General features: G+C 38.4%; 1 protein-coding gene across 8 annotated transcripts in view; it reads right to left on the reverse strand.

The window, feature by feature from the left end:
* Nucleotides 1-17,096, reverse strand: part of SLC26A8 (solute carrier family 26 member 8) — a 44,740-nt gene that overhangs the window by 22,255 nt on the left and 5,389 nt on the right. For 2 of the 8 annotated variants that reach the window (XM_089515151.1, XM_089515150.1), the window contains exons 2-9: nt 15,800-15,987; nt 13,966-14,105; nt 12,209-12,325; nt 8,123-8,298; nt 5,535-5,699; nt 3,329-3,478; nt 2,389-2,471; nt 1,500-1,647 (exon numbers count right to left, since the gene is read on the reverse strand). In XM_089515151.1, coding sequence (XP_089371277.1) covers nt 1,500-1,647; nt 2,389-2,471; nt 3,329-3,478; nt 5,535-5,699; nt 8,123-8,298; nt 12,209-12,325; nt 13,966-14,105; nt 15,800-15,987 — 1,167 coding nt within the window. Of the gene's footprint in view, nt 1-1,499; nt 1,648-2,388; nt 2,472-3,328; nt 3,479-5,534; nt 5,700-8,122; nt 8,299-8,661; nt 8,834-12,208; nt 12,326-13,965; nt 14,106-15,799; nt 15,988-17,096 lie in introns of those variants that run through there. The other 6 variants (XM_089515152.1, XM_089515153.1, XM_089515156.1 and 3 more) reach the window with 6 other exon arrangements.

The raw sequence follows: 17,096 nt of genomic DNA on the forward strand, positions 1-17,096 counted from the left end.
TGCCCCTAAATTTTACCCTCTACTTATCCATGGGTCATATCAAAATCCATAATTTTGCCCCCAAAACCTGCTCTTGACTTGTACATGAAGTCGACATAGTCGAGTATACATGGTTATCTCAATCAAAGTGACCAATTCCTGTTCATTTTAGCTTGCTCATCCCTACTATTACTGTGTTTATGCATTCAATTTATTTATTTATTTTACTATGTCTAGCTTCCCTTGGCTCATGCTTATCACATTCCATGTTCCTGTAATACGTGTAGTGCTGCTTCAGACAAGCTTTGCATTGTTGAACGTGTCTAGTGACATGCTGACTTCTCCTGTGCCCTGATCAACTTTCTGTTGTGATTTCCCACAACTACCTTTGTCTGTGTATTAATCCTTCCTTTTGTTTTATTTGGGGCTATCTCACATTTTCTTGGTGAAAAGGTCTCACAAGGAGGTTCACCTTTGCTTCTCTTTGCACATGTATTTGCTATGGTTTTGCTGCTGTTCTCTCTGTGAGATCTTACATCAATGTCACCTACCGCTACTCCAGATGCCCAATACCTGTGTGTTCTCGACTGGGTTGTTTCCCCTCCCCGACCCATCAAGTTTCTCTCACCTCCTTTTCCCTCTGATCTTTCAGTTGCCATCAGCTCATCCATACTTTGGTTCTACCCTCTTGTTTTTCCTCCCCTCATGTCCTTCTCCCCGTTTAGTCTTGCCAGCCTCCCTGTCAGCCCTCTGTCCTTCTCAGAGTGCCCTCCAAGTCCTCTGGGCCATGCTGGTTTAAGCAACGGCAGCAGAAGTTATCACCGGTGGGCTGCATTTCCCCTGTAGCAGAGAGAGGTGATGGTTGACTGCTGGAGAGTCCCACTGAGCTCTCTCTCCCACTGGCACTCACATTCAGGACTTCTGAGCTTAGTTGATCTCAACAGCAGTGGGTTTTTCTCCAGGGGAAGAGAGTCCCATCACCCTCCCTCTTCAGCTCACCTCCAGGCCCTCTGGGCTCAGTTACCACAGGGCAAAATTTGAAAGAAGCTGTTCCAGTGAATGTTCTAGAAATCTCTGTAAGCACTGACTCTGCCTTAAAGTACCTAGGAAGAATTCTCCATCATGTCCTCCTATCCTCAGGACCTACATTTCTATAGATATATCTGCTCTTTCTGATGAAACAGAATCTTACAATTTATTCTAAATTGTACTGAGAATACCTAATTTATTGTAAAGCAGGTGGCTACAAGGGGCAAATCTCTTCTGATGTGGCAGCCCATTGCTGAATTCCCTAGATGTGTCTGTTGCTGTTTTCGTTCAGGCAGAACAACAACAACAATAACAAATAATAATAATAATAATAATAATAATATTTTTCTATCTGCTACATTTATATGATGTTATACCTCAGTACGTACAATATCCTAGTAATGACTAAACATCTAGATACTGGAGAAGATACTTTGTATGCACCACAATTCCCAGAATCCCCCAGGTGGCATATGCCATTTAACTCATACCTGGGTGTGCCTGATGTGATAATTATGAATATTTGCATACTTCTTTCCCACAAAAATGAGAAGGAAATAGCTCACTATTGCCAATGATGTAGCATGTAGTGCAATCTTGCTCCATTTTGAAACGTCTGGCAATGTAGGATGCAGAAAGCTGAAATAAAAGAGATATTGTGAGTCTCTTTTTCCATTCTACAAAGAAACGTCTTGATAACTCTGTTCATGATGAAGGCCTGTAGGTCTGCTTATTTGTAGAATTACGACTTTCTGTTTCACCACAGACAGATTGACTACTAAGAGAATAGTGGAGATTAGTTGTGAAATGAGAAAAGACTTTTAGGCCTCAAACACCTAATTTTAAGTATTTATCATTAGCTGTAATTTAAAACAGAAATTAATCCACCACCATACTGTGCAAGTGTTTTGAACGCCTGTTGAAAATGTATACTTTAATAAACACCACAGTAATTACACAATTTCATGATTCCCAGTGGTACATGCACAGCAATAATTATGAGAACATAGAACAATTTACTTTAAATTTGGTAAGTGAGCATATTTATTACAGGGAGATGCTGAGAAGGAAACAGGCTGTAATAATTCAGATGTACTTAACTGTGCTGACTTTGGAAAGCAAAGGACATGGACATGATCACTGCAGCAAAGAGCTGGAAACCAGTGTGGACTGACAGTAAACATGACTAATAAGTACCAAGAGATTTGCAAGAATTCAACCTCAGACTCAAGCTCAAACAAGCATTCTATGGAAAGGAATACCAAATCTGGAAGATGACCCTTGAGAGCACTCCTATATACAGCTATGTAAAACCTCAAGTGAAATTTGAACAACTGTACTGAGTAATGTGATATGTTGTATTAGCTGTAGATTACCAACCTGTGTGGAGACATTGTAAAAACTCCTTTACTGGATTCAGCATACAGGCGTGTTTGAGTAGAAATTATGGTAAATACAATAATCTGTAAAATAAAATATGGAATTATCCACTAGATCAGAAATTATTTGATCCAAAAACTAATTATCTGGTTGTGCTTGTATGTGTGTCTCCCTCTCATCCTCTTGCAATAAATACATTATCTTTACTGATAAGACTCTGATTGCATGAGGAAGTGGACTGCAACTGCTAATACTACTTGCAAAGTGACATAATTAAGGTATGATCACAGCAGACAGGGCAAGAGTAATTCATGTTGCAATCAGCATTACAAAGAAATAAGGCAAGCATATGGCAGCAAGCATGGATCCTGACAAACAAGACTACTTTGAAAACTACCTTCTGTTGTCCATTCAGATACAGTCGACCCTTTGTATACACAGATTTTTTATATATGGATTCAAGCACCCATGGTTTGAAAATGTTAAAAAAAGTATAAATTTCAAATATCAAACTTTGATTTTCGATTTGTTTTATAAGGGACACCATTTTGCTATGCCATTATATTTAATGGGACTTGAGCATACACAGATTTTGTTATACACGGGGGATCTTGGAACCAAGCCCCAGCATATAACAAGGGCCCACTGTACACATCTCACAATAAGTTGCTCATGCATATATACATATAGAGATACAGGGTGTCTCTTTATTGGTCTTTTAAGGTGCATTGCCCCACCTCATTCACCATTTATGGGTGTTCTTTTCTCTATTTCAAAGTCTAAAGATAACACAAAGTTTAAAGACCGTTGTTCTACCATCCAGTTCTATGACCTAAAGGACAAAGCTGTTATTTTTCATGTAACAAGGGTATAAACTACTAAGGGAAGGCTGATCAGTGGAACATAATTCAAATGTAATTAAAAAAACTAAAATACATACCAAAATAAGCTCCATAGGAAACTCAACAGGGTAATGTTTGTAAGTTATCTTAATGCATTTACTGACCCTCAGCATTAGCAAAGAAAGCAAGAAGAGCAGTATACTAGTGGAATTTGCTTTTGGAAGGCCCATGCAATAATATGTCAAATTCTGGGAAAGAAAATATAAAGGGGGAAAAATTCAGAATGAGCTCATTCTTATGAGGGTCAACACACTATTGCACAAAGATGTCTTGAATTTTAATTGCCAGAGTTTCTGCTTCAGAGATGTATTCAGCAGAGTGGAAAGCAGCTCAGCATTTGGCTTATGCGGTAGTTAGCTTGACTATATGTCAGAATTCTGACAGTGTGCCTTGAAGGAAGAGGTAATATAGTATACACATAGGTTTTTTTTCACGGTCTTCTCTATGTGTGCATTTACTTTTGACTCTGCTTTTAACTTTGCACTAGCAGAGGAAGCAGGAGTACTCTTAGAATATACTGGACATAGTTCCATTGGCCTGATCCTCTCAGACCACATTTACAACTCCACCTATTTTCTATCTTCACCTTGTGTTGTCCACTGTCATAACATGTCTGCTGTCTCAGGTTTTCTTCTATGCAATGATGATGTAACTTCACTATCCCATTATTGCTGGTATTCTACTAGTGCAAAGGCATTTGAACACCATAATAAGTGCAGAATAGGCTTGCATCATTAATCATTTTTTGTATGCATTAGTTCACTTCCCCTTTTTATTTTCCATTCATATTGGAAATTATGGATTCGGTAAAAGCTGCTAAGGTTGATAGAGATTGTGGGTGTGCAATACCTAATTCTAATATCTGTCTGAGATTTCATCAGCTTCAACTTTAATACTCCTAATCGTGTCATTAAGCACTTGCCGTGGTTGTTTCAACTGGCAATTACTTGTAAGAGTGATACCAAAATGCATTTTTAACTTTTAAGTCTACTTCCTCAGATGCATTTGGGGAATTTGGGTACCAAATGAATCTGAAGAAGTAAACTTAAGTCTATGAAAGCTCATGCTGCCAACTTCTTTCTTTCAGTTATTCTCAAAGGTGTTAATTGACCGGCGGTAAAGGTCAGAAGAGAAAACAAAGAATGCCATACTTCTTTCCCACAAAAATGAGAAGGAATTAGCTCACTATTGCCAATGATGAAGCATGTAGTGCTTCACCATCATAGTCTAGTCGACTTCACCTTAACTCAGTTAAACTAATATTAGAATTGGCAAATCCAGACAAAACTCTTATATAAACATTCTAAACAAGCAGAATAAATGTGCAGGAAGTGGAAACAGTATCTCAAAAAACAGCCCTGACCACAACTACATCCACCTACTAGACTGCATGTACAGTTCTTGTATGAATATTCAACAGGGTTGAATACAAATCACGCATCGATGTAATCACATATGTATGCCTATGTCTGCAGTTTGTATATGTATAGGAATGTGCACACAATCTAATGAATTAATGGGGGACAGGATCTACTATTGTAAACTGCCTCTCCCCCAGTTTGGTTCTACTTACTACAACTAACTGCAGACAGTTCAGTCTGAGACATTTGAAAGCAATATAATGTTAAAACCCAATGCAACTATTTTTTTTCACTGTGGAATGGGTATAAAATATATAAAACAGGTTATTGTTTTGTTTGCTGTTTCTAGGAAGGACCAAGAGGGAAAGAAGAATACGGGCCTCTATGGCTAGAGATACAATACTTAGCATGTTACCCAGCCTAGCATGGGTATGTGGGGTTAAGGAGTCAGAATGATTATACAGAGTCCACAATCCACAAGCCAAGTGGAAGCTGTCTGTATGAGTGGAGCATACACCCCACAATCTTCTTCTCATTTACTATAACATGGCATTCTAATTCCTGGAACTACCCTTGAAAGCTATGGTCTTCAAAAGAGCTGAGCCCATGAAGAAGGTCTGTTGATCCACATGAGTCTTTCACACTCTGTCTATATTTCTATCTCTCTTTTCTGAGATTAACTTCATCTTGGCAGGGATATTCATTGAATAATACTAGCAACAGCAATATTCTTGTTGTCAACAATATTGGACCCATTTGTGATAAGGCAATTTGAAGAAACATTTAAACTAGCATTTGCAGCCTTTCCTTTGTGATCTCTCAAGCTGACCTTCCCTTCCTGTACCAATAAACATGACTATGAATAAAAGGTTGGTTTACTCACGTAAAAAAATCCCAAAGGGCCTGAATGAAAGTCAATTACGATTCCAAAAATGAAAGAAAGCTGGGATACAATAACATGCAGTGCTGCTGCGGTGAGGTAAGCATTCATGAGACTTTCTGATACATACATTGTGACAAATCCCAAGCCAAAAACACCTAAAAGCATCTAAAAGGAAGACAGGAGAGCATCAGCATAAGAAAAGGAGAGCTTTTAGGCTCAGACATAAACTGAAACTTCCCACAATACCACCTTTCCCTACAGAGGTTTGGCATATTGTCCAGTGGGAGTTTGAAGATGTTAGGATTCTATTCTAAAGTCTACATTCCATATATTATCTTATAAATTGCATAAAATGCAAGTTAGGGCCCCAGATTTTTGGAACTTCAATAAGATAATACATTACTTACATAAATCTAAAAGCAATTATCCTCACTGTAGATTTCCAACCAAAGATTTGTTTGATTACTTAAAATCAGTTCTGTGGGCTTTTCAGAAAAATGTCATCTATAATGTGAAGTGGAAGGCTTACACAGGCGGCATCCCGTTTTTTGTGGGTTTTTCAGACTTTGAGTCAATGTTCTAGAAGAGTTTATTCCTGATGTTTTGCCAGCAGCTGTGGCTGGCATCTTGGAAGAATGCTGGCATGGAAGAGAGTGGGGTATATATACTGTTGGTTGAGAGGAAGCGATTTACATGTTAATCTGTGTATTGTTCTTTGGCTGAATGGTAAGGCCTCAGAGTGTCTATTTAATTAATGATCCATTGTCTGCTGGGAAACCCCCCTCATCCTGGGTGCTTTTCATTTGCATTTGCTGGGTCTTGATTTTGGTAAGCAAACTTTGTTTACTTTAATGCTTTCTTCTTTTCTATAGAAGTTGTCCAGTTGTTTATGAATTTCAATGGCTTCCCTGTGCATTCTGACCTGATAGTTGTTGGCATGATCTGGAATTTCAGTGTTTTCAAACATTATTTTATGCCCAGGATGGTTTATAATGTGTTCTGCTACTGCTGATTTTTCTGGCTGACCCAGTCTGCAGTGTCTCATTTTTTTTATTTGTGTTTTAATACTGTGTTTGGTGGTCCCTATGTAGACTTGTCCACAGCTGCACGGTATTCTTTAAATCGCTTCCTCTCAACCAACACGGTCTCATAGGCCGAAAAACCCACAAAAAAAAAACCATGTAATCTAAAATATTTTCTGACTTTTCTTTCAACAATATTTCATGTCTGAATCTACCAGGATTTTATTTAACTTACATATTTGATTTGACAAATATTTGCATATACAACATTATACAGTTGGCCCTTCTTATACACGGATTTTTTATACACGGATTCAAGCATACACGGTTTGAAAATGTTCCAAAAAAGTATAAATTTACCTTGATTTTCCATTTTTTATAAGGGACACCATTTTGCTATGTCATTATAGTTAATGGGACTTGAGCATACATGGATTTTGTTATACACGGGGGATCTTGGAACCAAACCCCAGCGTATAACAAGGGTCCACTGTACATGCTGTTTACAGCATTTTACATGCTACATAAGGTTCCCCCCTCCACTCAAATGTATCTTAACTACAATATTTGATTAGAAAATAATAATAATAATAATAATAATAATAATAATAATAATAAATTAATGCTTAACTCACTTTAAATGTTATATTCAAATATTATTAATGTGTTACCGTAGGATTATTTTTTTTGGAATATATGAAACTGTTTTAAAGTAATAACAGTTCAATAACATGCTATCCCCTAATGTTGTTGAATTATTCAGGCACTGAAAACTGTTAAAACACTAAATTTAGTATGTCCAAAGAACTGAGCATAAGATATATACATTTCCCCCGGATATAAACATTCCCATGTAATCTATTTGTATGCATGGGGTCGATGTACTGATACGTGCTAGCCCTCCCTCAACTTTTTCATCTCTAGGGAAATGTGAGAATGCGTTTACAAGTATTTGCATGAACTGGAATTCCAGTCATGGTAAGATTCATAGAATCATAGAGTTGGAAGAGACCACAAGGGTCATCCAGTCCAACCTCCTTCCATGCAGGAAATCTAAATCAAAGCATCCCCGACAGATGGCCATCCAGCCTCTGTTTGAAGACCTCTAAGGAAGGAGACTCCACTCCACTCCACTACTGAACAGCCCTTATTGTCAGGAAATTCCTCCTAATGTTGAGGTGGAATCTCTTTTCCTGCAGTTTGCATCCATTGTTCCGCATTCTAGTCTCTGGAGCAGGAGGAAACAAGCTTGCTCCCTCCTCAATTTGACACACTTTCAAATATTTAAACAAGGGCTATCATATCACCTCTTAACCTAGAGGTCTATTAATGCAGAGCCTATTTTCATCTCATGAATGTAGATAGATAATGGGAAATGAGTTATTGAAAAATGTTACTTACAGGTTTGAAAGGGCCCCATTTATTGATGTCCATACATTACATACATTGTATACACAGATGTTGGGAGAACTTTTTCAGCAAATTTTTCCACATATCATTAGTTCAACCCAGTATTCTTTAAACAAATAATCATAAAAATTTTTAAAACCCAGTTTCATTTCCTACCTGAATCATGCCAACAAGAAATGTTGTAGATGCAGTGTAAGTTAATGCTTCCATATAATTTTTCATAAAAGCTGCATCGGAGAAACTGGCCAGACTGACATTACCTGATAATCTAACGTTGAAATTAAGAGCGTTATGAAAGTTTGCTGCCATTGCATTCAGAATGCTGAAAGAACCTGTTACCAAAAAGAAGAAAAAAGACTAAGCAATTCTAACTACCACTTTACTTACTAACATGCCTTTATTACTTGTAATTGTTATTTTACCCTTCTAACAAGGAGCCAATGAACAAAATATCATACCCTCCAACTGTCCTGATTTGGTAGGGACAGTCCCAATTAATCATCTCTCATCACGTTTTTTTCAACTGTTTTTAAAATGTCCCATTATCTCTCTCCTTTTCCCACTTTCCCAATTTGTCTTCAGCTTACTTCAGTTGCGGCAAACTGTATTCAAAGTGCAAAAATAATTTGTATTCAAATTACTCAGCAGCGGGGAGAGAAGAGGAGAGGAGAAGAGAGGGCAGAGCAGAGCCTTACCCTTCCCAGCAGGCTCAGGCAAAAGCAAACGTAGCATCTTTTAGATTGTGTGTTCTTCCTCATTAATCATTTTTGCCATCTTGACCACAGTCTGATGTTGCTTGTCCACATGTGTTAGTTTTCACCTGTGAAGCACTGGAGGGTATGAAGTATCTTTCAGAGTGTGTCACAGAAGACAAGAGACAGCCATTCATGATTGCTCAGTGGCTTCAAAGTACACCTTAAAAACCATCCAGTTTAGTTTCCTCCCACAGAGACATATCCAAAGAGTGATGCTGTCCCAGGCACGGCCAGGTGCAGTTGGTGCAAGGAGGCAATCTTTTAACCCAAAAGATTGGGTTACAAAGGTTCCAAAAAATGAAAACAACAACAAAAAAGAAAGGGAACAGAAAGTTTTTTGAGGGGAGCTTAAACAGTGCAGGAGACCTCTGCAGCCTATTTCATTGATAAATTGCTTCTCCCAGGAACCAGAAAAACCACCACAGCGAATGTCGTGGCAGTCACCTCAAAACCTCACTTTGTGCATTGTTGCATCCCTTTATAAAACAAACCGAGCAGCCAAATCTAGACAAAAGTAAATGTAGCAGTGACACTTCAGAGAAAAAAGTAGAAGAATAATTATGTAATAGTTCCGAGGATAGCAGCTTCCCATTCACTGAGATTCCAAATTCAAAAGGTAGGTCCTTGTGTTGTCACAATGATAGACCCTATATCATAGTGCTGGATCCTTGTCACAGAGGTAAAGCAAGCAAGAGTTAAGAGGCAGGATGGAATCAGTTCTGGGTCAGTTGATGTTGGAAGAGACATGAAGGCAGATGTCATGGCCAGCCACAAGGAGGATGAAGAGGATGAGGCGGAGGACTCGACTCCTCAGGTGCAGGAGGAACCTGAGGTTGTGCCAGGCCCCAATTCTGCCCTGCCAGGTCCCAGCTCTGCTCTCTCAGCCTCAGTGGATTTGGATCAGCCAGACCCTAGCTCTGTGGGATCTCCTCCAGTGGAGCCTGGGGCTCAGCAGCCCAGTGTTGCCCCAGTAGAAGTGCCAGACTTGGGAGCCATAGAGCAGCAGAGCACTGAGGTACCTACCTTTAGCCAGAGGAGATCAGAAAGTCGTGCCTTCAGCGTTCCAAGAGGCTTGCTAAGAAACGCTCATTAGCTACTCAGCAGCTGTGATAAGGGAGCTAGATATAAGACACCTGGCAGACGCTGAGCTCTCCTGCCAGAGACTATTAGTTCTCATTAGTGAATGCTGCTTGATCTGACTCCTGGCTTCCTAGACCCTTGACTGCCTTTGAATCCTTGACCTCAGAATGCACACTTTGACCAACCCTCTGGCACTCTTGATCTTGGACTAGACTGGTAGTATTGCTTTCTGTAATCCTGAACTTTGGACTGGCTAGTGTCTTATTCTATTGGGGTGAAACCCAGGTAAACAAGCTCTACCCTGAGAGATTTTTTTTTTTTTTTTTTTTGGTGGCCAGGTAGGTGGGAAGATCTGCTCAGTAGCTGCAGCAGTTGCTGCCATTTCTGCTAGGGCTGGCATTTTTAAGCCGGTTTACTTTAAAGCCAACTTTAAATTACTATTAAATGCAAACATTTAATATTTTTTCTCCTCTGATGCTGCTTGCCTTGAGATTTGTCTCCCCACTTGGAGCAGCACAGCAATTTCCTGAGAATTCAGTCCTGGCCCTGAGAATTGGCAACAGCATTATGTAATTAAATAATAATAAATCAGATTTGGTAAAGTGAAGAGATAGATCAGTCCTGACATTTTATTACATTTTCTTGAATACCTGTGCAAGCCTCTTGACATAAGTAAGGTTACATTTTACCATAATAAATTGTAATGATAAAAATAATACCGCAGTGCAAACAGCACAAATAATTTGTGGTCTGTGTGTTTATTATAAGATAAATAAATATGAAATCAAAGTCAATTTAATTTGAAGTTCTATATTAATAAAAACAATGTGCATCCATGTGCAATGGCATAACATGTATTACTCTGCTTCCACAACCTTGAACAATTTGCAGGAATTCTGCATCAGACAGAAATGTCCAAACTTTTATGTGGGGGAATGCATGCATGCAAAGGACAACTTTGAACAAAAAAAAAAAAAAAAAAAAAAAAAATACCCTCCCCAAAAATGTACTCTATGGGGGGGGGGGGGTGCCCAAAATTCCTATACAAAATGTTCACAAAAAGTCATGAAATGTGAAATATCACTATTGTTGTGTGCTTTCGGTTTTATCTGATTTATGGCAACCCCAAAGCAAATCTGTCACAGGTTTTTCTTGGCAAGATTTTTCAGGGGGGATTTGCCTTTGCCCTTTTCTGAGGCTGTGAGAGTATGACTTGCCCAAGGTCACCCAGTGGGTTTCCATAGCCAACTGTGTGTGTGTGTGTGTGGGGATTCAAGCCCTGGTCTCCAGAGTCACAGTTCGATGTTAAAGGTTAAAGGTTAATAATAATATTCAAACCACTACACTACACCAGATCTCAAAATATCACTCCATCCCCCGAAATGCCATCTTGTAATCTTATCTAGATGGGAGAAAACATTTGAAATGTTTCATTATTGTGTGTGAGATTGAAATAACCAAATATTTTCATTCCTAGGATGGATTTACATGCTCAGATAAATCAGGTTTTGCAGCAATCCATAAAAAATGTGTGTGTGTGTGCGCGCGAGCTTTGTGCTTTAGAGAAAAAGAAATCCACTCTCTCTCATAAACACAAGTATGTGACACCAGACTGAAAAGGTATCTGCACTACTGCATCCTACCAGTAACCGAATACACCTCTGTCTTTTGTCTCTTAGCTGGAGTGGCTCCAGCCAGAAGCACAAACAAAAAGCTAAAAAGCAGAAACTCAGCATCATGTCAGTTTTCAATCTGACCTTGTTGTCTTTTACAGAGACTCAGATGCTTATTGCACACATTTCCCCCCATTATGGGAACTAGAAGGGGACACTCAGGGCTGCGCGTAACCAAGAAAATTTTTTTACCACAGTGCTGAGGGGCGTTAAATGTTCGGGTGGGAAGTCTTCAGGCCGAGCAAGATGGCATGCCTCAGCTTTGAATGAGGTCAGCTTGGGGCTGGGGAATGGAATGGGGCCATTTTGAGGACACTTTGGTGTGCGGTAAAATCCAATTTTTCTCGAGCACGTGTGGCCCCAAGTGTCCCCTTCCTGTTCCCATAATGGGGGGAAAATGTATATGATAAGCTTCTAGGCCAGATATAACAGAAGGGCCACAGATTTACCAATCTCAATGAACCATGAGCCATATTAAAATAAATATTTGTAACTGCTGTAATTTAGTCTTTTTAATAGAAATGTTTATTTAGTGTTCCTTAACTTTTATATGAAAAAGTTTTTAAAGTGCATTTTTACCTTTTTTATTGCTAATATGAATTGCCTTTGGTCCTGTACTAGGAGAAAAGTGGGATACAAATAAAATAAATATATAATTTAAAACAATATAAAAATGGGCCTGCCTGCCATCTCTCAAATAACTACTTAGTCTAAATTAAAAGAACAGTACTTACCAATTGATATGTGGCGTGATGTTCCAAATATGACATATGTTAAAGAGCAGCAAAATGCAGAATAAAAAGTATTGTCAACTGGTAGTGGTAACCCAGTTAACAATATTCCTGATAGTCCTGCAAATATATACATTTAAAAAAAAACATGCTGATCAGATGGTGCTGGAGGGAAAATGCATTATTAATTTCTGGTGGGAGATGGTAAGCCAACCTTCACCCATTGTCATAATCAGTTATTAAATTAATTTGTGATATGTTTTTATCCTTTACCTCCTTCAGATAGTACCTGAATAAATGTCTGTTTTAATTTGTCTTTGACATATGATCAGTTCAGCTGCATTTCTGTGTTGGTAGCTAGGTTAACATTTTGATGGATTTTTTTTAAAGACAATAGGATTACAATTTTTTAAATAGTTTTAGTAAATAGATTTTTTTTAATTGTGGTGTTTAACATTTCCTCATTGCAAGCCATTGTTCAGAACTTTTTAGTTCTAAAAAATGACATTAAAACATCTTAAAACATTTTTAAAATTGAAGGAATTTTCCAAGGCACAAAAGGCCTTATAGGTGTTAGCCCTTCCCTGTTTTTTGTTGCACAACCCAGTGTTCAGTCCTAACTTCAAAGATGTTCAACAGCCACAATCTGGTAAAATGAAAGAGAATCTCTGTCAGTTGTATGATATATTTAAATCTCACACATTGTGCAACTCATGTGGACAAATTGGTCCACTACTTAACTGGCATTCCAGTTGTACTGTATTCCAATTCTAGAGAACATTATTTGTCTCCTTTTACATATGGGAAATTGGGGTGGGGGAGTTTTGAGAAAATTTTGAATTTTCTTCTGCAAGGTTCTAATGAACTAATGATGCAGAAAGTTGCCCTATTTGTAGTTAAAGCATCCAGTTTAAGGGAAAAAAGAAAAGCATTTTTAATGAAAGTAGTAATATAATAGATTCCCTTTCCTTTTCTTTCACATTTACTATAATTTGTAAGTATTTGGTATTTTTATTGTCTGTTTCTGATATGGTCTGTTGACTTACTCAATACACTTTTTATTTACAGAATGCACTAAGATGCTGAATCCCACCCACACCAAATCTTTCTACAATCTGTTTGATACTGTCAATCAGCCACACATAAAGTATATAGTAAGTAGTACAGGATAAATTTGTGTTCTTATCCAATGTAGAATAATCAGATAATAGTTGCCTGAAGCGAATGTACAAATTTTAGATTTACTAAAGAGATTTGGGTTGTAATTAGACTCATTAAATTCAGTGGCATGACTCTCCTTACCATTAGGCAAAGTGAAGTGACCACCTCAGAGACCAGAAAATGGGTATCAAATAAGGTTAGCAAATTCCTAGGTATTTATCTTTGTAAATCTTTTTTTCTTCAGTGTTGGATATAAATTATTGTGATATTTTCTGACTTGTATGTCCTTTATATTGTTATATAGGCCAGTTATGTTGGCTAGGGCTCATGTGAGCTGTAGACCAAACATGTCTGGAGAATCACAGTTCCTCATCTCATAGTATAGAAAGGAACTCTGCTCTGGGACATTGTTCAATAGATGGTAAAGATAAGAGGATTACACTTATGGAGTATAATATTAGCCACCTTTGAAGCTTGTATTACCAAAAGATGGCCATTTTAATTTTGACAATTTGACTAAAGGAAAATGGAGGAATTATAGCAAAAAATAAAGAGAGAGAGAGAGAGAAAGAGAGAGAGAGAGAGAATATCTTATTTACCTTGAAAAATCTGCACCATGCCCACATTTATGCCAGAATGTATGTCTCCTAGAATCCATTCTTTGACACGATATGAACAAATCCAGTTTAGAATGGGAAACATCTTAATGAGTAAGTTTTTGCACCGTGCACATGAGAATCTGAAACAATTTGGATTGAATAGTTAGACAATCTTCCCATCTGGAAAGTTGTTCCTACTTCCACTTCAGATGTTTTTATCCTATTCTTATGATACAACAATGATAGATGATGAGGTATATAATTTCCCTTATACACATGTATGGTAGAAATGTATGAAATTATCCAGTATAAGAAATCAGGAGAACAGTGCTGGAGAGTATGGAAGAGTGCTGTTGCAGTCATTTCCTTCTAGTTGGCTTTCCATAGGCCACTAGATGGGCATAGTGTGACCAGAATACTCAACAAGATAGGCCTTTGTTCTCATTCAACAGGGCTCTTCTAGTGTTCTTACATATGAACCAAATATCAACAATACAACATATACACCATCTGATTTACATGTTTTTACTTATGTGATGGTTAAACAGGAGACCTGAGGTTAAGAAATATCCTGGCCCTGATGGGTTTCCAATGGAATGGTACAACACTTTCCCCGGTCTAAGATTGCTCCAATGTTACAAATATATCTTAGAATCCAACTCCCTCCCTTTCATCATTAAATGAAGTGCTGCACTCTGCCAGCACCTTTTAGAAGCTGGAAGCTTTCCGGTTTCTAAAAACTGCTGGCGGAGTGCAGCTGGGACCGAGCTTTGACCCGGGCTGATGGTGGCTGGTAGTTCGGCGGTGATTTAATGAGCGATAATCCTGGCCTTCATCCCTCGTCCCGGCTCCAGCCCCAGATTTAAAAGATGAGCGATAAAATCCTTAGACTTGAGTCACTTCAGTGACTTGATTTGGATTTGACTTGGCAATAAATGACGCTCTGACTTAACTTGAGACTTGTATATTTTTTTAGCAACCAGCTTGCTGGCCTAACTTCATTCAGAAACAGCAAACACATTAGGCAATGGGACTGAAGTGAGAGTTGATGTCTAATCAGCAACTTCTCCTTGCTGAACATTAGAGGAGCCTTCTGAAAAGCTTTAGAATGATCCATTTGCCTCAAGATGGTTGCCTAACACATTTGCTGTTCCCCTCTGAGATTTTTTTAAACCTATCTTTGTGCACTTCTTGATTTTCTAATTATTGAAAATCTACCCCCTCCACCACACTACCACCTCCTTTTTTACCTGTTAAAGTTGGCTACCAGACTTGAGACTTAACTTGAGACTTGACTTAAAATTATCTTGAAAGGACAAGACTCAACTTGAGACTTGAAAGTAGAGGCTAGAGACTTGACATGAGACTTGGAGTAAAAGAAGTTAATACATCAATGCCTGTAGGATAAATTAGACTTCCTGTGGGGTGTATCAAACCTTCTGTAGGATAGACGTGAACCCCCAAGGACTCTGTAAGAAATCACCAGGAGAGGTTTGAGTGCAGTGCCATTAAGGGTGCTGAGTGAAAAACAGGACCCCTATGCCTTTAATGGAAAAGGGAACTTCATCAAGCGGACTTTGCATGACAAGCAACATCTTCTGAAATTCTCTCTTAAATACAACTACTAAAGGTACAGGAGCCTTGCCATGTGTTTTATATTTTGAATAGGATTTTGTTCTGTGCTTATTTGTATTTGTTATTATCTGAATATTCTTATTCATTTTACCTTGCAGTTCTGAGAACCATCAATATGCAAATGAAAAGATATTCTGCCCGCTTACTTAAAATACAAGGTGACATGTTATCTTCAAAGAAACAAAAGTTTGACTCTCACCTGCATTGAATCTTTCGCCCAATTGGAGGCCTCTCGATATCCTTATTGGTTGGGGAATAAGTCTTTCGGTCATGATCTTTTTCGAATTCTTCTTCATTGTACACCTTTCTGTTGATGTTATATGTTACTCTTAGTGGCTGTCTTTCATTGATAATATTAACATTTGTCTCAATTTCATCATACGGTTCCTGGCACATTAAGACAAAAAAAATGAGATCAGCAGATTTTTAAAAAGATATATATATATTTTTCTTGGGTGTTAGTGCTTCTGAAATCAATAACGGTATAATATGAGGGAGAATAGCCATGGAAGCTTGGAATTTTAAATCCACAAAACAAAACCAGATCAGTTATGCACCAGTTTGTCTCCTAAATGAGCTCTGGAAATCACTGGATAAACAGTTCATAAATTCTCAGATATGATTGTAACAGAGTTGGCCTGAGGCATTTCTTTGGCTGAGACAAAGATGCTTCATTTCATTTACCATATCTTTTTAGATAAGCCAATTGTGTTGGCATTGTTATTTCAGTTCTGTGAAAGCTGACTATTTTAGAGGCCCCAAGAAGATAGAGAACCCTGCTGTCTCTGTTCCCCCAAGCTGTTTGAGGTGGTTGCCTCATTTTATCTAATACAAGTGGGCAATTCTTGTGGGTTGGGAAGGTCACACTGCCCCCCCCCCCGGAAATTTTTGGAGCCATCTCCTCTTCTGCACACATACCCAAAATGAAAACAGTTTTTGTTCCCAAATGCCTTCAATATTCCCTCAGGGAAATGGAGGAAATTTTGTGATATTTTGTGATATTTTAAGCCCAGGAGAGAACTTTTGTTTCCAACAGAAAGTCATCTAGAAGTTAACAAGCATAAAATAACATGTAAAAATTGCTCTCACAGATTGTAGGGGGCATTTGCTGCCTAAATTTTGGGAGCTGTGGGGCGGGGAGTCCACAGGCTTCAATCCCCACCGCCTGGTCTAGTGGTAGAGCTGGCCCTAGATCTAAAGCAAAAAAAAGTTGTTGTCCTTGTATGTGTGACATAATTGCTTGTGGACAGTTGCCATTTATGTTTTATGTGCTTTTTACTATTGTATGTTATATATTCCGTTTTTTGTTATTGTTAACTGCCCTCGAGTCAATCTTGACCCATAGTGACCCTGTGGATGAGACATCTCCAAGACTCCTTGTCCTCCACTGCTCTGCTTTGGTCCTGTAAACTCATATCCACAATCTCCTTAACAGAGTCCATCCATCTAGCATGTGGCCTTCCTCTCTTTCTCCTTCCCTCCACCTTTCCTAGCAT

Source organism: Sceloporus occidentalis, unplaced genomic scaffold (assembly GCF_023333645.1).
Source record: "Sceloporus occidentalis isolate IW3139 unplaced genomic scaffold, rSceOcc1.0.p SCAF_3, whole genome shotgun sequence".
NCBI classification, from domain to species: Eukaryota; Metazoa; Chordata; class Lepidosauria; order Squamata; family Phrynosomatidae; genus Sceloporus; species Sceloporus occidentalis.